This window comes from Mytilus californianus, unplaced genomic scaffold, assembly GCF_021869535.1.
Source record: "Mytilus californianus isolate M0D057914Y unplaced genomic scaffold, xbMytCali1.0.p SCAF_13, whole genome shotgun sequence".
Lineage (NCBI taxonomy): Eukaryota > Metazoa > Mollusca > Bivalvia > Mytilida > Mytilidae > Mytilus > Mytilus californianus.
This window is the reverse complement of record NW_026262615.1, coordinates 33,588,382-33,611,481: the sequence shown is the minus strand read 5'-3', so window position 1 is coordinate 33,611,481 and position 23,100 is coordinate 33,588,382. Positions and strand designations below refer to the sequence as shown.

General features: G+C 32.4%; 1 protein-coding gene across 1 annotated transcript; it reads right to left on the bottom strand.

The window, feature by feature from the left end:
- Positions 1-20,436: 20,436 nt before the first annotated feature.
- Positions 20,437-22,709, bottom strand: LOC127723808 (uncharacterized). Its single transcript, XM_052230541.1, has one exon. The coding sequence runs from the start codon at positions 22,593-22,595 to the stop codon at positions 20,721-20,723; it is 1,875 nt and encodes a 624-aa protein (XP_052086501.1). The 5' UTR covers positions 22,596-22,709; the 3' UTR covers positions 20,437-20,720.
- Positions 22,710-23,100: the final 391 nt, after the last annotated feature.

Below are 23,100 nucleotides of genomic sequence, written 5' to 3'. Positions count from 1 at the left end.
TTTGACTTATAGGTCAATTATACATTAACGATGTTTGTGAGCTTATTTTAGCAGATTTTGACAAAACTGGCTGATTGTAACAAAATATTATTTCTAAATTCCGCTTTTATTAATACTTGAAACAAAAAGTATCGTATTTTTATTTAATTGTCTAAAACGCTACTGATACATTCGGACGGGAAGCACAAAATAACAGATACATTGATAACAGGAAGCATACAAACAAATGTTTTAATTGTGCAAGAATTTAATCGAGTTATTCAATTTGCTTCCTGAAAACAACTGTTGTCAAAGAGGAGCTATTCTGAAATACCTTTGAATTTCTGTACATTATGTTTTGTACTATTATTTCAATATTGAAGTTAAATGAAGTATCAATGAAGAGATAAAGTATAAAAAAGCATTCTAAACATGGATACGTAATATTTCTTTAATTATTGTCATAAAGGATGTTCGATCATTTGCTTTAACATGTGTAATAGTTGAAATACAATTACCTGTATTCTTTAAAACTATGTTTAAGTCACATTTCTCCAAATTTAAATTTGGAATTATTGTTCTGTTTTTATGCAACTGTATTATATACATTAAAGGAAACAAACATATTCACAGCCTGACATCTAGTGGTAGATATGATATGAACTGAGAATAGATCTGGCGAACCTATCCAATACGAAGAAGTATGCTGTGTATAACACATTTGTAGTCGGCGATGCAGAGTCCAAGTACAAACTCACTGTTGGGGGATATAGTGGAAATGCAGGTAATAATAACAACTCTATGTTTAAACTAATAACAATACACGCTATCATGTAGTATTTTGAAATTTAACGTGACTTTGCGTGCAACAGTTCTTAATGTAACTTGGAGGGCATTTGGCTATGATATCAACGCAATAACAGATCTAAATATGAGGTGGCGGTTGTTGGCAGATGTTTAAAAGTCAAAATACCATTTGGAATAAACCTACCAAGAGGATAAGACCTATTGAAATGTTTAAAAGTCAATCAGATAGCGAACGAGTTATGTGGTCATAAATAGGGAAGATGAATTTTGACTCCATTCAAAATGTCACAATAGGGTTCAGAAAACAAATGACTTTTCAGAGCAGACATTTTTTGCTATGATTTGCAGATCTTAGAATATCGTAATCATATACTTTATTGATGTTCTGTCTATTCGGATGACTAAAACTATTACAAGAACTTAGATTTTCGCTTTATCTAAACGTCAAATAACTGACATATTTATTATTGATACAGGTGATGCAATGGACGATCAAAATGGATCGAAGTTCTATACGACTGGAAGCTGTACAACATTCTATGGGCCATGGTGGCATAGTTCATGTGGTGATAGTGGTCTAAATCAACAATTTAGCAACAACCTGAAATGGAGGTCTTCCAGCACCCATGAAACTAAAGGATCAGTTATGATGATACGAAAACTGCAGTAGTTGACTTTGGATTATTTGCAGTTATTGTTATTTATCTATTTTTTAGATAATTGAAATACTGCAAATTTTAATTTGATTTCGGAGGGTTCTGAAATAAGTTACTCTTTTGATTGTAAGGTAAAAAGTCTTCTCCTTTCATATTATGAATTGGTTAAAAATTTCTGTAAATAATCAAAGAAAAGTAAATTTGATTCATTTATTTTGTGTCATTACAAGTACAGGTGACAAAGTATGATGTGTTTTTATGTCAGTGAGATTCGCAGGGATGTTAAGGTCGTTTCAAGAAATTTCCCATTTTTATACACAAGAAAAATCATATTGAACTCAGAGTTAGTTTTCTCTGTCTAAAAGCCAAAATACACGTCATAGGAGTAAACGGAGGGAAAAGGGTCTATTCTGATTTACATTCCAAACTTTCATTTATAGAAATATATAAATACACTAGTGTCACGTGACTTCAAACTGAAAGTAAAGACAGTTTCCAAAAAAGTCAAAAGTGCAGGTGCAAGATAAAATCGGATCGCCCTGATTTTGGTGTCCCTGTAATCAGGATAACTTATTTTACTGGAAAAGTGCTGCCACTAGTTTTTTATTAGAGGTTTTGTAAACAAAAAACAATAAAACATGGAGAATTCTATCGATTTATTGACTTTTTGGCACTTCGGGTTGTGAAATTTCTTTTACACGAACGTTATATAACTAGTAGCATAACTTTTTGAAAAAATTAAAATGTGGCCTTTCTACCAATACCAGAATAGAGTGGGTTGGGTATAGCTCTTGTACCTGCACTTTTCAATTAATTTAACATGTAGTAGCATAATCGCCCTGAAATGCAAGAAAAAAGCGTTTGAAAGACCCTGTAGTAGTCGGATCGGCTGACGGAAAAACTAAGTGTATATTTTGTTTTCACCGGCGTTTCATGTAATAATGATATGATTGAGCGAATAAACAAATATGATCTTATTGCTTGCTTAATTTAATGAAGGAAAAAAATCAGAATTATTCAGGTCATTATTATACACAGTCTTGGGGCATGCAGCCTTCCCCCTTTTTTTGTTCAAATCCGGAATCCGCATCTGGTGTGCTTGTATAGTTCTCATTTTCCAAGTGCAAGTTCATTATATAAATTAATAGATTAACCTACTAGGTCTCTTCTAGTGTTTGTGTATTGTGAACCATTAAAATTTTAATGAAAAAAGTTGCATTTTCACAAAGAATTTTATACCAAAATTCATGATTTTTTGTTTGTTGGGCGTGTCATTGGTAATGTTTAAATTATAAATATAAACTCCTACCTGCATAAATATATCCAGATTTTATTTGTTGAATATCTCCTGCTTATCAAGTGTGACTGGTATCAATTTGTAAATCATGATTGGGAGATCTTTTTGAATTCATTCTGGTGGGGGCAGGGTGATTGTTTTGCATCTAACTGATTATGAATTTTCACCAGCTGCCATGCCAGTTTTTTTGTATGGCTTGCTTTTTTTTATTATGTCCATAGTTATTTCCTGCATGTTATTGCACAGAATATTCCTTTTCAACTCATCTGGAGCAATATTTTACTTATTCTAACATCCTTACAGTTATTTGGTAAAATCATTCTGCCCTCCTTTTACTATTTTATTTTGTTTGGGATTCAAAGGCATACACCAGCATTAACATGGGGGATATATTTCTGTTTTCATAGAACGAGTAAGTTTTAATATTTGCACAAACTACCTTTTTGGAATAAGGATTAGAAGATGTGGCATTGAGTAACCCAAACTTAAAACACTTTGTGCTCTATAATTTATGCTTACACTACATCATGCTACATGTATATATATCATAAAGCGATAACCAGTTTGAAAAATTATATCAGATGCATATATATGTATGACTAATTTTAATTTCATCTGTGATTTGTTTCAGATTTAGGTACATGTACAAATTATTCAATCTGCAGCCTTGGCATATATATCATCTTAATTTCTCAACCTTAAAAGCATACAATTTTATCATGAAGTTGGAAATACTAAGTGACCTATTTTTTTCTGCTGCTTATTTCACATTAAATTCCTGCCTACTGTACAAAGTGTCCACCAATACAAATGGACAACAAAGAAAAAGCCGTAAGTGCTTACGTGACATTCAGCACGATCAATCAATTGTGTTTTCATTATGAAGTGCCATAATATTTTAATTAAGGTTCATCTTAAAGATGTTAAAATCAGAAAACTTATTTCCTATCAACTTCTGAGATTGGAGCCAACTGAAATGGTATTTCTTTTCTGTCCGAATAAAAGAAATTCTATGTACCAGTATGTATAAAAATACAGAAATAACTAACTAACAATTTTTACATACATGTAAACACAATCCAAAAGTTTCAGATGAATGAATCATGATATAGGGGACAAGACAAAATAGTCAGCATGGAAAGTAAAAATGATATGTACATGTAAATGCTTATAAAACTGCTGCCTACCAAATATCATGGGTTAATCTTTACCTGACCCAATCACAAAAAGTAACAAAACTTAATTGTTAATCAAAACTTCATTGACAATTATACCACATCATCTTATTTTTATATCAAATTCTAGCTGTACTACATAAATATGATATCTCATAAACATGTTTAACCCCGCCGCATTTTTGCGCCTTTCCCAAGCCAGGAGCCTCTGGCCTCTGTTAGTCTTGTATCATTTTTAATTTTTATTTCTTGTGTATAATTTGGAGTTTAATATGGAGTTCATTATCACTGAACTAGTATATATATTTGTTTAGGGGCCAGCTGAAGGACGCCTCCGGTTGCGAGAATTTCTGGCTGCATTGAAGACCTATTGGTGACCTTCTGCTGTTCCATTCTCAATTTTAAATTTAAAATAAGAAGAAAGTAATTTCTGTCTGTGTTGGGAATGCTGTCTCATTGCCATACATGTATACATGGTATACCCAACATCTTTTGCTAAACCTGCTAGATATAAGAATCTCTTATACTGTGGAAATATTCCATCACAAGTTTCCAAGTTTATATATCTTTTAACAATACAAAGAAATTTTTTAGTAAAATTTATTCCCTACATTATTATAATTATTGAACAAAGGACAAAAAAAGGCGAGATTAACTATTGCAGTCTCATTTAAATCAATTTATATTTTTTAACCAAAAATAATACAATGGTTTAACCAATTTTAACTTGACTAGAAATGAAAACATGCAAAATTTCTGGATTTCCAAGTATACCGGTAGACAAACTAGATACACGTGATTCGTGAACATGTATGTAAATGTACATATGTACAAAATAGCAGCTACATGATATAAATGCAAGCAAAGAAAAATACCCATAATTTTTTGGTTCAAACATTCTGTGGCTGTTACATGTGTACAGAGGTCTTGCTCAGTATTGATGGCCAACATCAATATGACCAACAACTGCAATTAAAACACTTTACTATGCTTTTGAACTTTTTGTAAACCTGTAGTCTGTGTTATGAAATGAAATTGAAATATAAATCATGACAAATTATGATTTTGTTGTTCTCTGGTGGCCAATATATGACTATTTGTTTTCTGATGGAGAGTTGTTTCATTGGCAATCATATGTCATATTCTTACTTTTATAATTACATGTACATGTAACTCCATTAGTGGTGCATCAGTAAATTGCATGCCTACATGTTAATGTATATCTCATGTATATCTGTAGGTTTACTGGTAGGATTAATATTTACAATATTTATATTGAATTACTTTTTAATATCTGTTTCCTGTAATTGCCATAAAAATAACAAAACACTCATATAAGTCTTATAAATGAATATTTCAAAATTCCTCTTTACCGTGTTTACAGTTCAACTGAATATCATATGTCTATCTGTAGATCTCTCACTCGTCTTGGTCAGATATTGCATTTTTTTAAAAATATTTCATGAAAGAGACGACAAATTACATCCGTGAAATACAATTTTTTAAATGAAATCCTTTTTTGAAACTCCTTTTTAAGAATATTCACAAATCTCCAAACTGCCTATATCATGTATATTTGGAATTCATTTTAACTGAGGTAAAAACTCTTTAAGATGGTATACACCAACTTCAATAATGATGAAAAAGAAGTTATATTGACCAATTAATATTCCTCTGTCTTTCAGCATCAAAACACTAAATTCCACTTCATTTGGTCTTGAAACAGTCAATGCTTCTGCTTAGTACGGTACATTATGTAGAATTGCTGTCTTTTTTCTATTTTTCATGGACATATTTCGTAGCTTTCTAAACAAATTTTAATCAGATCTTCCATAATGTCCATGATGAGTTATAAGTAACTTTCAACTTGTGTCTGACTGCAGGTCATCATCCCTGAAATATGAAAATGCAAAATATAATACATGTATATATCAAATGATTTTCAACATGCGAAAAGTAATCAAAAGTTAGTGCAAACATACTTCTTCAAAAAGTTACTGTTAAAATGCTAACAAAATAATTCCCGTCCTTTTATACCAGTAGTAATGTCTTCATTCAAAAATTGAACAAAAAAATAATTTTCCACACGACACACATTTTAATAAGGCGCGCTATGTAAGAAATTTAAATTGATGTATTATGTTTAACTACATTGTTTTTATCTCCTTTTTCAAATGTAAACAATGACAGGAATACTTCAATATCAATATCAGTAATCCACAAGAAATTTTAGCTAGCAAGTCCAGTATATTATTATACATGTATCTGTCATGTCTGTGTACATAAATTTTATTGCTGGTACAGATACATGTACTTCATTTTTAATTAAGAAATTATTATGATTTATATTGGGTTACCCGGTACATTTATTATTATATTGCAATTTTTGAAGAATGGAAAAAAAAAAAGTGAGTTTAATAATTGCTATTTCAGAAAAAATCTACATATTTGTACAGTTACTAATGTGTCATGCTTGTAAAGATTTCAGAATGTGAGTTCTTATAAAAATGAGATATTCAAAGTTGCCTTATAAAAACATTGCCATAAGTTCTAAATTTACATCATACAATATTCTCACCATGTTAGAAAACAGATATTTATTTGCACATATTATAAGAAAGAGCTGCGCTATAAGCGCATGAAACGCCTGTTGCCCTTTTAGCTTGTCTTTTTACTTTAAATGATTTTTTTTTTGTACATTAATTAGGCTGTTAGTTTTCTCATTTGAATTGTTTTACATTTGTAATTTCAGGGTCTTTTATAGCTGACTGTGTGGTATGGGCTTTGCTCATTGTTGAAGGCCATACAGTGACCTAAAGTTGTTAATGTTCTTTTAATTTTTGAAAGGTAGCTTAAGTCAATAGATATAAACAAATCACCAAAGTTTCATAAAATTTTGTGAAAGTGTTTATGAGTGAATGTCCGAAAACTGGATAATCCCCGTTTTTTTAAGCATAAAAATTCATAACACGGAAACGTAAAATCTAAAATTTATAAAACTTGAAAGGGAGCATATGTCAATATATATAAACAATTCACCAAAGTTTCATTAAAGTTGATGGAATCGTCTTGAGTTATTGTACAAAAACTGGAAAATCCCCCTTTTTTAAGGATAAAACTTCATAACATGGTTACGAAAAATCTGAAATTTATAAAAATCGAAAGGGAGCTTACGTCAATAGATATAAACAATGCAACAAAGTTTCATAAAAGTTGGTGGAAGCGTTTTTCAGTAATTGTCCGAAGTGTGGACGACGGACGGACGGACAAACGGACAACGGTATACCATAATACGTCCCGTCTTAGACGGGCCTATAAAAACAGGAAGAAAAGCCAGCTTGCTAACATATTTAATGGTTAAACATTCAACTTTAACCCCGCCACATTCTGTATGTATGTGTCTGTAATTAAGCAGTTGTTGTTTGTTGCTGTGTTACATATATTTGTTTCTCGTAAACATGTTTAACCCCACCGCATTTTTGCGCCTGTCCCAAGTCAGGAGCCTCTAGCCTTTGTTAGTCTTGTATTATTTTTAATTTTAGTTTCTTGTGTACAATTTGGAGTTTAGTATAGCGTTCATTATCACTGAACTAGTATATATATTTGTTTAGAGGCCAGCTGAAGGACCTCCGGGTGCGGGAATTTCTCGCTGCACTGAAGACCTGTTGGTGACCTTCTGCTGTTGTCTGTTCTATGGTCGGGTTGTTGTCTCTTTGACACATTCCCCATTTCCATTCTCAATTTTATTGTTCATTCATTTTTTTTCACATAAATTAGGCCATTAGTTTTCTCCTTTAAAATGTTTAACATTTATGATTTGGGGCCTTTTATAGCGGACTATGCGGCAGAATGTCTTTTTCTCATTGTTGAAGGCCATAATGGTGACCTATAGTTTTTAATTTCTGTGTCACTTGGACTCTTGAGGAGAGTTGTCTCATTGTACAATAGTTAGATAATTGCAGGATAAAACAATTTACCTGTCTATAATACATGTACATGTACATGTAATAAAGCTCTCCAAATTCAAACCATTACTTTATATTTCATCAAAGCTTGAATGGCATACTGTAACCTGTAATTGTCAGGTGAGCTTAAAAAAAAAAAAAGAGAAAGTAATTATTTAATTACAATTATATACTTTTGTTTTTAAAATAAGGAGCATAAACCTGTGTATAATGATTCATATAATTTTTTAAATAAAGAAATTACTTTTGCTACATCATATGCAAATCAAAGAGCTGTGCCATGAACCCATGATACGCATGTTGCTATTTTAGCTCGTCTTAATGTTTTAAATTAATTTTTATGATTGACTATCAGTGCTGAAAGCACTGCTCAAAATAGCCAGCCGCCTCCCCCAAAAAAATAAAATAATCTAAAACAAACACTTATGATACCCCCATACACTTTAAGAATTTTAAGGTACACAGGAAGTTGTTGAGTGATGAATATGAAAAAGTATCACACGGTATTGCTGACTCATATAAACCCTGAAACCAAATTTTAGAAATCCTTGTAATTTTCTTGAGAAAGATGCGACAAAAAATATTCATGGAACAGACAGACAGACTGACTTTATTAAAGATGTTATCATGTATAGACAGAAGTAAAACAGTATACATTTGCAATTGTACCCCCACTTTTTTAAAGATTAAAAGTTTTGGTAAAAGAAAATAATGTTCACAGTGGAACAATTCATTGATAATTTTTATGAATAAAATCCTGATAACTAGAATAAGTTAATCTAAAATAATAAGTAAAAATCATAAGCATGATAAGGGAGCTTACGTTACATTTCAGCTAAGTTTCATGAAAAACACTTGTATGTATTGTTATTTTTTGTATCAGCAGTAGAGGTTGAGGTAGACTTACATTCACAGCAATAAGAATATGAGACCCCTCCCCTTTCATCTATTGGTTTGACCGTTTCTAAAGAGCTGTGGCCTTTTCCATTTATAAAATGATATGATTTGCAGACTTTCATGCTTGCGCACACTGGTCTGCTGTAACAGAATAAACAGCTTTATTACAAGTGGGGCTTTTTTCTGCCTCTTGGACAAATGGTCTCACAAAGAAAATTTTACAAATGCCATTATGGTCCATTCTGTATACTGGGGATATAGCTTTGAGTAATGGATTTAATTCCTGCCAACACTGAACAGGGACACAGTTCAGATATTTGATGTCATACATGTACTCTATTTTTATAAGGAAAGTGTATGCAGTGACTATTCAATTTTAATACTGATAATTATTATATATATAAGAATAATATGTCAAAGTAGGCAGTCGTGATGAGCAAACTACATATTAATTAGCCTCAGATTATTGCTTCTTTTACACTGTAGTTTTTGCTGTGATTTCATACTATGAACATGATGAATGTCATTATTAGAAAGGAATGGCAGCTGAAAATTGAAAGAAGCAATAACATTAGACTAGTAAGTAATATGACTCATAGATGGGAACATGAGGAAGGCGTCCCAGTTAATCATTAACAAAGCCTTTCAACAATGTTCAAGAATTAATATTATTATTTGGACTTTGTGTTTAAAAACATGGACACACTAGAAAACAAAAGAGCAAAAACGCAGTCATTTTTAATGGACATAAAGACTTTGCTGTCACCTTTAAACTTCCTTAAATTGCATCTGATTTTAAAAATTGATATTTATACTGTAGTAATTTGAAGGTCCTTATAACCACATAAGATACTTCTGTATCCTTGAGGGACTTTTAAATTCAAAGGACACAAATAAACACAAATGATATAGCTTTTGTTCTAATAATTTGCTCTCAATATAAAATAACGACTGCTACCCACATCGACAAGAAAAGAGAGAGAGTTAATATCATGCTGGATACGGAATAACCCTTCCCGGTTCCAGAATGATACAGACACCAGACTGTGAACTAGCAACACTTATTTATAACAAAAATATGTATATAACAATACATCATGTACATGAACCATAATAAATATTAAATAGAAAGGCAAAACTTTTTTGACAAGCACGAGAAATTAAGAGTACGACAGGAAACATGGAAAATAAATAAGGGGAAACATGAAGCACACATCGTACCAAACACGAGACCTAGAGAGATAAAACGTCTAAACACGAAAACAAGTTGGTGACCTTCTGCTGTTGTCTGTTCTATGGTTGGGTTGCTGTCTCTTTGACACATTTCCCATTCCCATTCTCAATTTTAAGTAAAATAAGAAAAGGAAAACGTTGCACAAAATTAACCCTAAATTTTAAGTTGACCAATACCAATACCAACAGCACTAAGCAGAAGACAATATAATGTGGACTTCACATTGATTTAATGGTGGGAGTAGAGTTTTGGGGGGTATCGGGTATGTTCACCCTGGGTCCGTTTTGAGGGAGGGGGGATCGAGAGTACATCATATATGGGCGAGCTCCAGATTACGTGTTCAGGGTTCCTCAGGGTTCCTTTTATAAGCAAGTGTCTGTGCCCTGTGCTCTAAATTAAGAGCACCATGCTATGAATGTAGGGATCATGGCCCCATCAACGTGGGTTCTAGATAGTCCAAATAATTATGACGTCTGGCAAGGTTATAATTATTTGAACTACGTGGGTTCCGGAGAGAAGTGAACGATGGAGCAAATGTACCTAGTCCAAATAATTATGGCGTCTTGAAAGGCTATTATATTTTTTTTCTTTGACGCCTTACATCATGTAAGGCGTCAAAGAAAAAAAATACGATGTAAGGCGTCAAAGAATAAAAAATATAATAGCCTTTCAAGACGTCATAATTATTTGGACTACAAATGTACCCAACCAGGAATGGCAAGACACCTGCGAAACGAAAATTTTAAACAAATTTAAGGGTAAAAGATGAGAATGGCCTCTTGGTATACTGCAGGGAACTTGTTTCTTTCGATATTATGTTCATTTCTTGACGATACTCGATAAATTACTTAAATTTCAGATATTTGTTGCAGTCTTGTTTTGACCACGTGTATATCATGTTTGCCATCATTTAACTCGGTTTTATATAATAGTATACCGTTTTTCGCTCTCTGGAGCGAATGAGAAAACAAAACAAGCAACGTATGTTTCATAATTAATACATGTTTTGAGGCTCACACTTACTTTTCTGGTCAGATTTTCACGTAGAAGTGAAAATAATTTTCGCTGCAAGTTTCTTTCCATTCTGCAAACTACAAACATCTATTTGACGTCGATCGTCTTCTGATTGGTTAATCAGCAAAAGAAGGCGGGGTCCACAAGCCGACAATCTCGTCAAGAAAAACATCTATTGCAACTGTTTGCCATAATAATTAAAGCACAAACATACAATATGCGTGTTTCGATAAATAAATTACATCATATGAATACCCGTTTTTAGTTAACAGGCATGTATGTAATGTGATTTTATACAGTTTCATCGATAGACGCAGCCTCCGCTATTAATGAATATATGAATACATAATGAGGTCCATACGGGGGGTTATCTGCCCCTGACAAAATCTTATCTAAATCGCCTTAACATCGCTGCGTTGCAACATAACATAAGGCATATGAGAAGGTGTTGGGAAAAAAAAATGCTTTTTGATCTCAATTCTATCTCCTTCTCCTTAATACTATCGCCTTTAAAACTATCACAAAATATAAACGATAATAACTTATGTTGAAACCTAGTATTGGATAAGCATTTATTTCTTTAATATGTATATGTATAAACTAATCAATACCATGTCAAAGTATTTTTGCAGTAATTGATAGCAAGTATTTAACTGGCTGATATTAAATGATGTATGACTACCTTGAACCAAACATAAGCCATACGAAAAACAACATTTGGCAATTGGTATATGTCACTGGTAAGGAAGAAATACATTCCTTCCGTAACACCTTAAATAACCGCTAGTCAATAAGTTTAAATTGTGTACTATTCATTGATATGTGCTTATTTGTAATATATTGTCTCTCCGTCTATTTTTCTCTATTATGTTGGATTTGTCTTCCCGTTTCTTATCCATGTTAACTAGTAAATGAATTTGACTACCCAAAATTGTATACGCTTATATCCCAAATTAAAATAAAACAAAACAAATACGCTCATTTTATTTTTAATTGTATGGGGATTCCTCTAAGCCAATCACTTTAAAAAAAAATCCATTCAATTCAACTTCCTTGCATATTGTCTTGCTTCGTTTTATTCCATAGTAGTTATCATTTCAATATAAAATGGATTGACATAAAACAGTATATATCCAATGTTTCAATCTTCACAAACCTCGTTATTCAAAGAGAGCTCACAAATGACATGATAAAACATCATTCCACGAGATAGCTTTATATTTATGTTCAGTCTATTGTAGATTACTGCTTGTTTGCTTATATATAAATATTAAAACAAAAAGTGTAGAATGATTGCTTTCAATCTTTATTTTTAAAGTAGAAATTAGATTTCCAGCCATAATATTCCTTGTGCAAAATACCTATGCAAAGTATTGTCGCACAAAAAGGACTGAATGACCAGCCAAATGCAATGTATTAAGAAAATAGACACAATGAATACGTTAAAAGGTTTCTGTAACATGTGTGCGTGTGTAAACATATTCGACTGCAATCAACTTAATATTTCACAGAACGTTGTTTACGGTTGGAATTCCCCTTTTATACACACGCAGCACACACTAACAATGAATGGTCACTAATATTTGAAGTCAATAACATGTATCACTAGATACAAATACACGGAAATGGCAACTTTTTATGCAAGCACTAATTCATTAATCCTCACACAGATTTAGCAAGCAAGATAAAAAACAAGCGGAAAAAAAATGTTACTCATACGCTACAAGTTGTTTAAATGTCATAACACAAATGTCAAATTTGCCGGGAACGACAATTGATCAAAGCTATCAAAATATTAATAAACGTTCATTACACTGTTCTCTGGGAAATAAAATTTCGTCTAGAACCTGTTTGTGATTATTTGAGAATATTAACCAAATTATCCCATTCATTCAATAAAACAACATCCTACAAAAGCTCCACCAAAGGAGCATATAAATGTAAATAAAAAATGTTTCTTTTAATTCAGACTACATAACGAATCTTCTGTTATCACGACAGTTAGCATGCTAAATTTGTATCAATCGGATATTAAATCAATAAACCGATAAATAATGTCAACATTATATTGACAATCATGGTAGATTGAATGTGTATTGTACACGTATTTAACATTACACAAATCAAGCGTATGAATATTTAATTTACTCTTTTAAGATTCAATTGGCTGTAACCTCCAAACTATATACCAAGTCAGGAATAAGATGTGTCTGAGCTTTTGGTTTTGTCATTTTATCATGTTTATAAAGGACTTTCCATTTAGAGTATCCCTTGGAGTTAATTATTTTTGTTATTTTACTTTTTATGTACTTGTACATACCTAAATATTTGCTTACCCTTCTGAAGCATCTTAGATCATCTCCGGTTTTTGGTGGGGTTCGTTTTACTCAGTCTTTGCTTTTCTATGTTGTACTTTGTGTGTTGTTGTTTGTCTGTTGTTAATCTCTTTGTCTTTTTTAGCCATGGCGTTGTCAGTTTATCTTCGACTTTGAGTGCGAATTTCCCTTATGTATCTTTCGCCTCTCTTTGACTTATGTAATGATCTAGTAAATGATGTTAAAGAAACTTATCATATATACCAGGAATCAAAGACATCAATTGAAATACAAAATGTTAAGTTCACTCCAAATCTCAGCTGTAAGACTTAGATCACTGAAGGGAAATATTCAAAGAGACAAAGTAATTGTACAAAATGTACAATATCACTTATGAACTGTAATCATGCAACACTTTGTGAGAATCAAGATTTTTATTGGGAACCCAATCAACAAAATTGTTTCACCATATGGAAATCACTTATCCAATTCAGGCTTAAAGATTTTTGCCACCAGTACTTAGTGTGCAAAAGGCATAAATCTCAATTGAGACCTTAGCAGATAATGAGCAGGAATCAAAACCTGGCCACAGGCCTACATATAGAGATAACAAACGGACGTCACTTTCAGAACAGTTCACGGCACATTTAAATACAAATAAAATTCCATTCTGGCCTACTTGGTCCATTTGGCTTGCATCCTGGCTATATGTTTCCTATATTTCAACTCTCATTTCAGTCATATGCAAGATATACCGTTTTGTATTTTATGTTATATTTATTCAAGATAAGCCGACACAGTTTAAAGTGTTTGTGATTTTACATATATAGCAAGCGACTGATAAAAATGGTTAGGCATATTTTGAAAGACAGTTTTTTGAATGTACAGAATGATATTTAAATTCAATCAGGTAGTTTGAATCAGGTCTAACAGAAATTGTATGCATATATACATGAACATTTATTAGTTGATTATCCTAAATACTGAAAATCGACGATCATGAACAGCAAATAATAACTAACCGTTAAACGTAGGGATATCTAACAATTTGTTTTTGCTATTCTTTTCTTTAAGATTTTTGTGAACTTGAAATTAAGGATACTACTTGTACTAGAAGGACTGCTTTATACCTTGATCTTTTCCTCAATATTGACACAGATGGACGACTTCACACTAAAATCTATGACAAACGGGATGATTTCAACTTCCCAATTATCAATTTTCAATTTCTCAGCAGTAACATACCCTCTGTTCCGTTGATACGTTATGCTCGTGCATGTTCACACTATACGGACTTTATATACAGGAGTGTGCTCCTTACGCAGAAACTGCTCCAACGAATTTATGAGGAGGAAAGATTAAAAATGATACTCCGTAAACACGAATTGGTTGATCTATACGATGCGTCTCTGTCTGTGTCTAATCTAACTAACAACATTTTTACCACGTCTTAGATTGTGGTTTAACATCTATGTCGTCTGTCTGCTAAGTACCGAACGTCACCTGTTCCCGAATATGACTGGTTTGCCGAGTGTGAATTTGCATTGCTATACGACGTGTCTCGGTATTTATACATCCAACATTCATGTATTTAGTTATGATGTTCTTTTGTGGGTTCGGTTGGATATTGTGTTATATCTTGTCGTTTATGGTTTCAAATATGTATTTTTGGTATATTTCACATATGTCTCATTTGTCTGTATAGTCGAGTCAATTCCCATTTTCAATGGATAAAGTATTGTGGTAGTCCATATAATTATGACGTCGTTACGGCATTAATTTGAAATAGCCTTCCAATACCGTCATAATCATGATAATTATTTGGACTAGTATAATTGTGAAAATAATTCTGAATGTTTGGATCTCGTTCCATATTATTGTATGAACTCATATACGTCACAAAAATACGTCACTGTTTGTGGTGTCCTTTGCTGTCGTTAATGGAAGATGTTCGTTGTTATTCTACGGTCTACATGTTGTAATGTACATTTATATTATCTATTTGTGCGTTTTTTTGTGCTGAAGATTCATGCGTTTGTTTGTACTGTATTCTTGTCACGTAGTGTTGTCATTTTAGCAATATTTGTTTAATATTGCCATATAAGCGGGAGATTTGGCTAGCCATAAAACAAGGTTCAACCCACCATTTTTTTTTTTAAAATGTCCTGTACCAAGTCAGGAATATGGCAGTTCTTATCAAACAGTCCGTTTCTATGTATGTTGGCGTTTAGTTTTGTTGCACTTCAGTGTTTCTGTTGTTCCGTTGTTTTCCAATTATAGTTGATGTGTTTCCCTTGGTTTAAGTTTGTAACCCGGATTTGTTTTCTCTCAATCGATTTATGACTTGTGAACAACGGTATACTACTGTTGCCTTTATCGCATCTGCTTCTCAATTTACGTATCGTTGCGAATGTACTGTTATTCCTTTTGTGAAAATAAGCAGATTTTGTATGATTTTCAAATTAAACAATTATCCAACAGAGACCAAGTGAAGGACGTCTATTCACAAATAAAGAAAAAACAACCTCTATATACTGTAAAATATAGGCATGGGGACTCGTTCTTCTGCATAAAAACAACATGATCAACAAATCCTGCAATCAATATGAAAATTAGAAAATGTGTTATGGTTGCTTACGAAAAAAGTATCAACCAGAGTACTTCGGACGTACTTATGCCGCTATACTTATGTAATACACTTATTTCTTTTTTTGCCTGTTTGTGTATGTGAATGTGTATTCTCTAGACAACTCTTAGACAAAACAGCATTGATTATTATTGAGACCTCTCACATAACATATAATAAAAAGAATGTTTTGTATGATTGTCAATAACCACTATTCACCATAGTCATAATGACGTAATTATCAAGGTATTATGACGGAATATCTTTATCTTTATCTATGCATGTATTTCTCTATGAAACCTCGAACTAAGAATAAATGAAAAAACCGTTGTTTTTACTGATGCCTCTAACACGAAGTACATGTGATATCTATAAGTTGAAACTGATAACTCTAAAATAGTGCATAGTAATCTGGAACACGTGTATGTCAAAAAATCATCTTCCTACACACATTAAAAGTATCTAACAAACCATGAAGAGTGGCTATTTTTTAAAATGTTATCAATTCTATCGTTATTTTCAATATCTTTATTGACACGTGCCAAACTGCATGTTTTATATAACCAACTTTACATCAGGTGTGGCGTCTTCCAATCAGAATAACGCATCCAAGTGTACTAATTATCAATATGATCTGTTGTTATTGAATGATGGCATGTAAATAGGCTTGTTTTTAATTCTATTCCGATGAATTTATTTAAAGGGACAACGTATAATTTGCTTTGAGATAAAATATAAATTTAAAGGAATCTATAGTCTTTACCTTTTTTTTCCAGACGGCTTTGAATTGATTATGCAATCAACATACTTTTTTTTCTTCTACTACTACCTTAATTGTTGAAGTTGAATGGTTATGTAGCCAATATTAGTTCAAGATGGAAACTTATCGAGTCGGTAGTTATTTAATGAAGGGTAAGGGAAAAGATGAAAATTTGATCTGAAAACGAACGGGTGATTTCAAAATTGTCGCAATGTGAGCTACTTTTATTAGTTATACTGATATAACAGATAATGCTTAACATACACCAATCGGTGTGTTGTTGCCGTTAGCAACACGACTGGTGTCATTACTGGAACAGGATCTACACACCTGTCTTGGGCGAATGAGTTTCCCACGTCGTATTGTGGGGTTGGTGTTGGTCTCTATATTTTGTGTGGTGTTTCGAAGACTTGTTTGTCTTCTTGTTGTTTTGTATAGTTCATTGTGATCTTCGTCCAATTGAAAGTTCCATTGTAATCTCGTGCCTCTTTTCTTCTTCCTGTATGTGTGATCCATTTGTCGGCACATGATATGTATTCAGATATTAAAACGATAAACGCGCTAATAATCGAATATGAAGTCGGTGAACATTTAAAACAGCAACTCAATAAAACAAGCAACCAAAAGACATTCACGGGTCATCCCAGAAAATATAAGTTCTATTCTAACTGTTCAGATAGTTGCAGTTTTGAGATGCACGTATTACCGTAAACTGTCGGATTTCAATTATCATGGAATATTCATCTCCTGAAACATTTTTGGCAAAATGGTACAGATTTCAATAATGGTCAAAGATTTTGTTAAATTTACTATCAATTGTTTGAATTCACTGGTGAAGTCCTATAACCCATCTAAGTATTTTAAGGATATATCACTAAAGTTTTCTATAGAATGTAATTCATAACAAAGAAAGTATATTAGGTTTCCCTCAAATAGTTATGTTTGCCTTAATGTTTCTTAAACTATTAAAATCAATGTAAAATTATTGCCTGTTGGACTGGAATTATTTTCGATTCGCATAAGTAAAAATAAAAATGAACAAGCTCGTCTGTTATCTTTTTCATATTAGAATTACATTCAAACTCTAAACAACATTTTTCTCCCGTAATGTGAATAAAGTTACTGTGATTAATGTTCTCGAAACTACAGTGGACAGTATTAGAGAACATGCAAGCATGGTTCCGTATCAGCAAAATTGAAAATTTGACAGTGTATTCGGTTACTACGACCAATCGTTGTTCAGTAACGATTTATTTGTTCCCGTGTTGCTGTGAGCGTTCCTGACTATGAAAAAATTAAAAGGGATTTGAAAAAAAATTACAACAATATGTCAATGTGAAGTAGTAAATGCATGTGTTTATTTAACACTTAAACTAAAAACATTGTTTTCAATTATATATTTTACTAGGACGCCACAATCTGCTCAAAGGTAATAGTGTATGCAGCTATGAAATAAATATAATGCCCTATCATGTAGACATTAAAGATGTAATATTAAAAAAATACAAAGAAGCATAAATATAAAAAAAGAAGATGTGGTATGATTGCCAATGAGACAACTCTTCACAAGAGACCAAATGACACAGAAATTAACAACTATAGGTCATCGTACGGCCTTCAACAATGAGCAAAGCCCATACCGCATATTCAGCTAAAAAAAAACCCAAAATGACAAATGTTAAACAATTCAAACGAGAAAACTAACGGCCTAATTAATGAACAAAATAATGAAAGAAAAACAAATATTTAACACAGCAAGAAACGACAACCACTGAGTTACTGGCTCCTGACTTGAGACAGGCACATACATACAGAATGTGGCGGGGTTAAACATGTCAGCGGGCGCCCAACCCTCCCCTAACCTGGGACAGTGGTGTTTCAGTACAACATAATAACAAACTATAAAAATCAGTTGAAAAGGCTTAACTCATCAGATGGATACAAATAGAAATACATCAAACAAACACACAGAGTGAACGTGGCCGGGTATTTGTACATCCCAACAACAAAAAGACACTAAGTACAGATCTGAGAGTACTCACAGTTACTGACAGCTAGTTCAAAGCCAATAACAACTAATAAAAAAAATCATGCATCTAAGACTAAATTATCAATCATCAACATCCAACATCCAATGGATTTAGTGTGAAGATGTCATAAACAGTCAGAGAAAAACATGACCTTGTGCAATGCCAATATACAGGTATCGACAGATTGTAGAGCCATGAATGTGCATATGCATAAAACAATAATATTTAGTTTGCTTTTCATTTACTGATAACAAAATCAATATTAATACCAATAAAAACAATATTCAAAGATCTAAGTACAGTGTTGAATTGGTAATCTTTTAGAAGAAGTTTATTTAAAAGATCGATAAGTTTACCAGGATCGTTTCCAAATTTCCGGGCACTGCAAACAACATTTTCGTAAAAATGAGGATACAACCAAACTTCAAAACCAAATCTTTATATTTTTGGAAGAATTTAGTAAAGTAATTTGTGGTAACGAAATCCCTGACTTAATAATTTACCAGTAATACATAGATTACGTTCATTAAAATGAAAAACGTCACAACAGACACGGGCATAGCGAACGAGTTGTGATGTATAAACACCGTAAGATGGTGGCAAAGGAACATCACCATCCAAAAAAGGAAAATTAACAATAGGGAACAAAAAATCGTCCCTTTTGTCGTAAATTTTAGTGTGGAGTTTCCCGTGTAAAACTGTTATATCTAAATCTAGGAAAGGACAGTTATTACCGTTTACATTTGATTTATTTAAAGTAAGTTCCTGTGGGTAAATTTCGGCAGTATATTTAGAAATTCTTGATTATTTAACGAAAAAATATCACCAAGATAACGGTAAGTGTTGTTGGATTTATCAATTAAATACAATTTAGACGGGAGTTTGGTCATAAACTGTGATTTATAACAGTATAAGAACAAGTCTGCTATTAAAAGGGGGCAATTAGTGCCCATAGGAATACCTACAACCTGTCGATAAAATTTGTTGCCGAAACGTACATAAATATTATCAAGGAAAAAATTCACAGCTTCAATCATCTCATCACACCTCCTGTAAATATATCTATCATATTTACCTTTCTCGTTAGATAAGAAGGCTTTAAATGAGTTGCAGCAAATATATTTGCATTCAGATTTACCAAACGACCATTTAATTAAATAGGAAACATTTTGTTTGATAAGATTGTGTGAAAGTGTAGTGTAAAGAGTTGAAAAGTCAAAACTGTCAACAGAATCAAAAGGACCATTAAAAGCACGTAATTTATCTAAAACATCCAAAAATTTGTTCACACTCCAAAAATAGTGAATGCCACTAATTTCATATGTTGTATTACAAAAGTTAATGATAATTTCTTTGATAGTAGTTAGGGAACTTGTTAAAAGCACTGAAAGATTAGTTGTAGAACACTTACTAGCGGCCGAGATGAAACGATATTTTACTGGATTTTTGTGTTGTTTAGGTAACCAATACATAGTAGGGACCTTCAAATGTTCAGAAGAGCCCTTAAGCTGTGATGTGGTTATGATATGTTTGTTAACTATATGACTCTCTGTGGAGCGCACGGACTTGAATGTAGATGAATTTAAAATTTCATTCTTAAGAACGTCCGTGTAGTATGTACGGCATACCACCACCACATTGTTGGCTGTTTTGTCGGCCGATACAAACACAAACCACTATGCAAGTTCTTGAAGTTCATTTCTTATTCTAGAAATAAAAGTCTGTTTATTTTTTTTATAAATCCTGGCATATGGTATTTTTATACAGTAAGTAAAAGCATTATTAATACAACACAGGCAATTTATTCGCCTTCAATCTGAAAATGCAATGTTGCTTTATGTTAGATTAGCTATAGTAGGACAAAATCGTACACAGGAAAGATAAAGAAAGAAATGTATTGGTCTCATAAATTCTCGTCTAGTGTTCTGTATATTAGGAAGCTTCCAGCCTTTTAATGGCGAGGATCTATAAAAAGTTCTCACTACAACGATGAAGCTGATATAAGACTTCAAAGAGTTTTGATTTCCTTGTTTCTGCTGAAAGACATACATAATCAAATTTTAACGCTTCATTATAACATTGATAAGCTGTTTCTTTGTCATCCGATATCTCATAACATACTCCAAGTATTGTTAATAAATCAGATAATTCTTTCATTTTAATTAAAATGCATTTTTTTACAGTAAAATCTAAATCACGTAGTGCCTGTTCTTTGTTTAAATGATCACCCAAATGATGATAACATAAAAATCTAAGACAGTGAGACATAAAAATAGGAGGTATGTCTATATCTCCTTTTTCAACCTCCAACTGTAGTTCTAATGGTATAAACGATGAGTTTTTCACGTAGGTAACACATTTTACCGTGGCATTTTTTATCCTGGCATTTAAGGTTACTGAGTTACAAACATTTTGTCTGTAATTATTTATGTCTTCTTCATCATAGGTTGGACAACTTATATATACCATGTCTGATGTACTTCTTGATAGAACATAATCCGTTAGTCTCAGTGTTACCGTGTAATGTCCTATCACATAATAAAGAGACGCGTATAACAACCAACCCGACACGGCATCTGTCTTTAAGCCGTCTTGTAAATGTCTTTGGTAACGTTTGTGCATGTTGTAAGTAACACCAGTTGTGTTTGCTGAAGGAAGTAGCTGTGCTGCGCATTGGCTTATCTTAGCATAATGATATTTACAAACATCAATTATAAATGCAGACGATTCGGACTTAATTATAGATTCAGTTAATGTAAGTGCTTTGTAACAATCTGAAATGTTTGTCTCAGTCGCTATTTGATAAATCCGGAAATATAGGATATCTAACAAATTGAACGAATTTGCACTCTTTGTACGTAATAAATGATAATTCCCACTTTCAAATGGAAATATTTTTGTTATCAATCCATCAATTTTACCAAGTAATATGCTATTCAGTACTTGTAATAGTAGTTCATTATTATCAGTGGTTATCTTTCCTAGGAACATGTTGTGCTCAGGTATAAAGTAGTTCGGACAGTAACAGTTGTGTACCCATAACATTAATTTATTTAGGCAGAGAGAAAGACAAAAATATAATTTGGGTAATTGAAATGTGTTAATATTCATTTCCTCCGAAACCCAGAATACAGCCGTTTTAAGAAAGTAAGAACACAACAAATCTTTGACATCCTCGTTTGTGTTTATACTACTCTTCAAAATTAATTTCAGAAGACCGTAACATAGGAGTTGAGTAAAATTAAACGAATGAACAAGTTGCTTTTCTGCAACAGAAAAAGAGAATCTCCATAATAAGTGACTATCTGAAATATTCTTTGGTCCAATAGGTACTAACAAACATCCGTAGTTAAAAATCCTATCAATTACATTATAAGTTGGCCATTGGTTTCTGTGACGGTATGACCATGGAATGGCTTGATAAAGGAAATATGTACTTTTTAAGCAAATGGCAATATCTACAGCCTGGTCCTCGGTTGACAGACACGGGCTGTGTAAATATGTATCCGGTATTGCCTTACTAGCCTCATCAATAAAACCATTTACTGATAAATATGCACCGTTTCTAGTACTTTCAACGCATTTAGATGTTAAACCTCTGGATTCTACATCATCTTCTGCTAATAATCTGAGTTTAGTAAATCCAGGATGGTCAGTATCTGACTCCATAACCAGTGTAGTATATCGAATTGGGTGTTTGATATTCCGTATATTGCGTAGCACTCTGACATTGTATTTGACGAACATTACATCTTGGTCACTGCCTGGTAAATCTAGCCCTTCTGCTAAACTTCCACTTGAAATTCGTGTTCCATCAGGCAAATCAACATTGTTGATCATATCCGTAACAATGAATAATCGTTGTCTAGTACGGATATCTATTTCAGTACCAACTGTGTTTACAAGGTGTTCGTATAAGTATTTTTCCTTGAAGGCATTGCAAGGCCACAGTAAGTGATCTATAACAAATAATCATCTTAAACTTTAAAATGACGTTCATAATAGAAAGTTATCTTACCGAGATTTATTACAAATAATAGATTTAATTAGAGCGCAAATAATTAGTCACATGTAGCTTTGTGGATTGTTAGACATGCGCCGTAAATGATATTAAAACCAATAAAAAAAATATCAATCATACTTTTTATTTCGTCTAAAGGCGAATTATCGGTTAAGTATTCAACACTATTGCAATAACTTGACCATGAAAATAAAAATAAAAAAATTCTGTTTTTTTTGCAGTAAATTAACTACTATAAAACATTAAGATTATTTGAACATGTTGAAAGGTCGTTTTTACTTAGAAAATATTACCTTAGCCAGATTTAAAAAAAAAATGAAAATA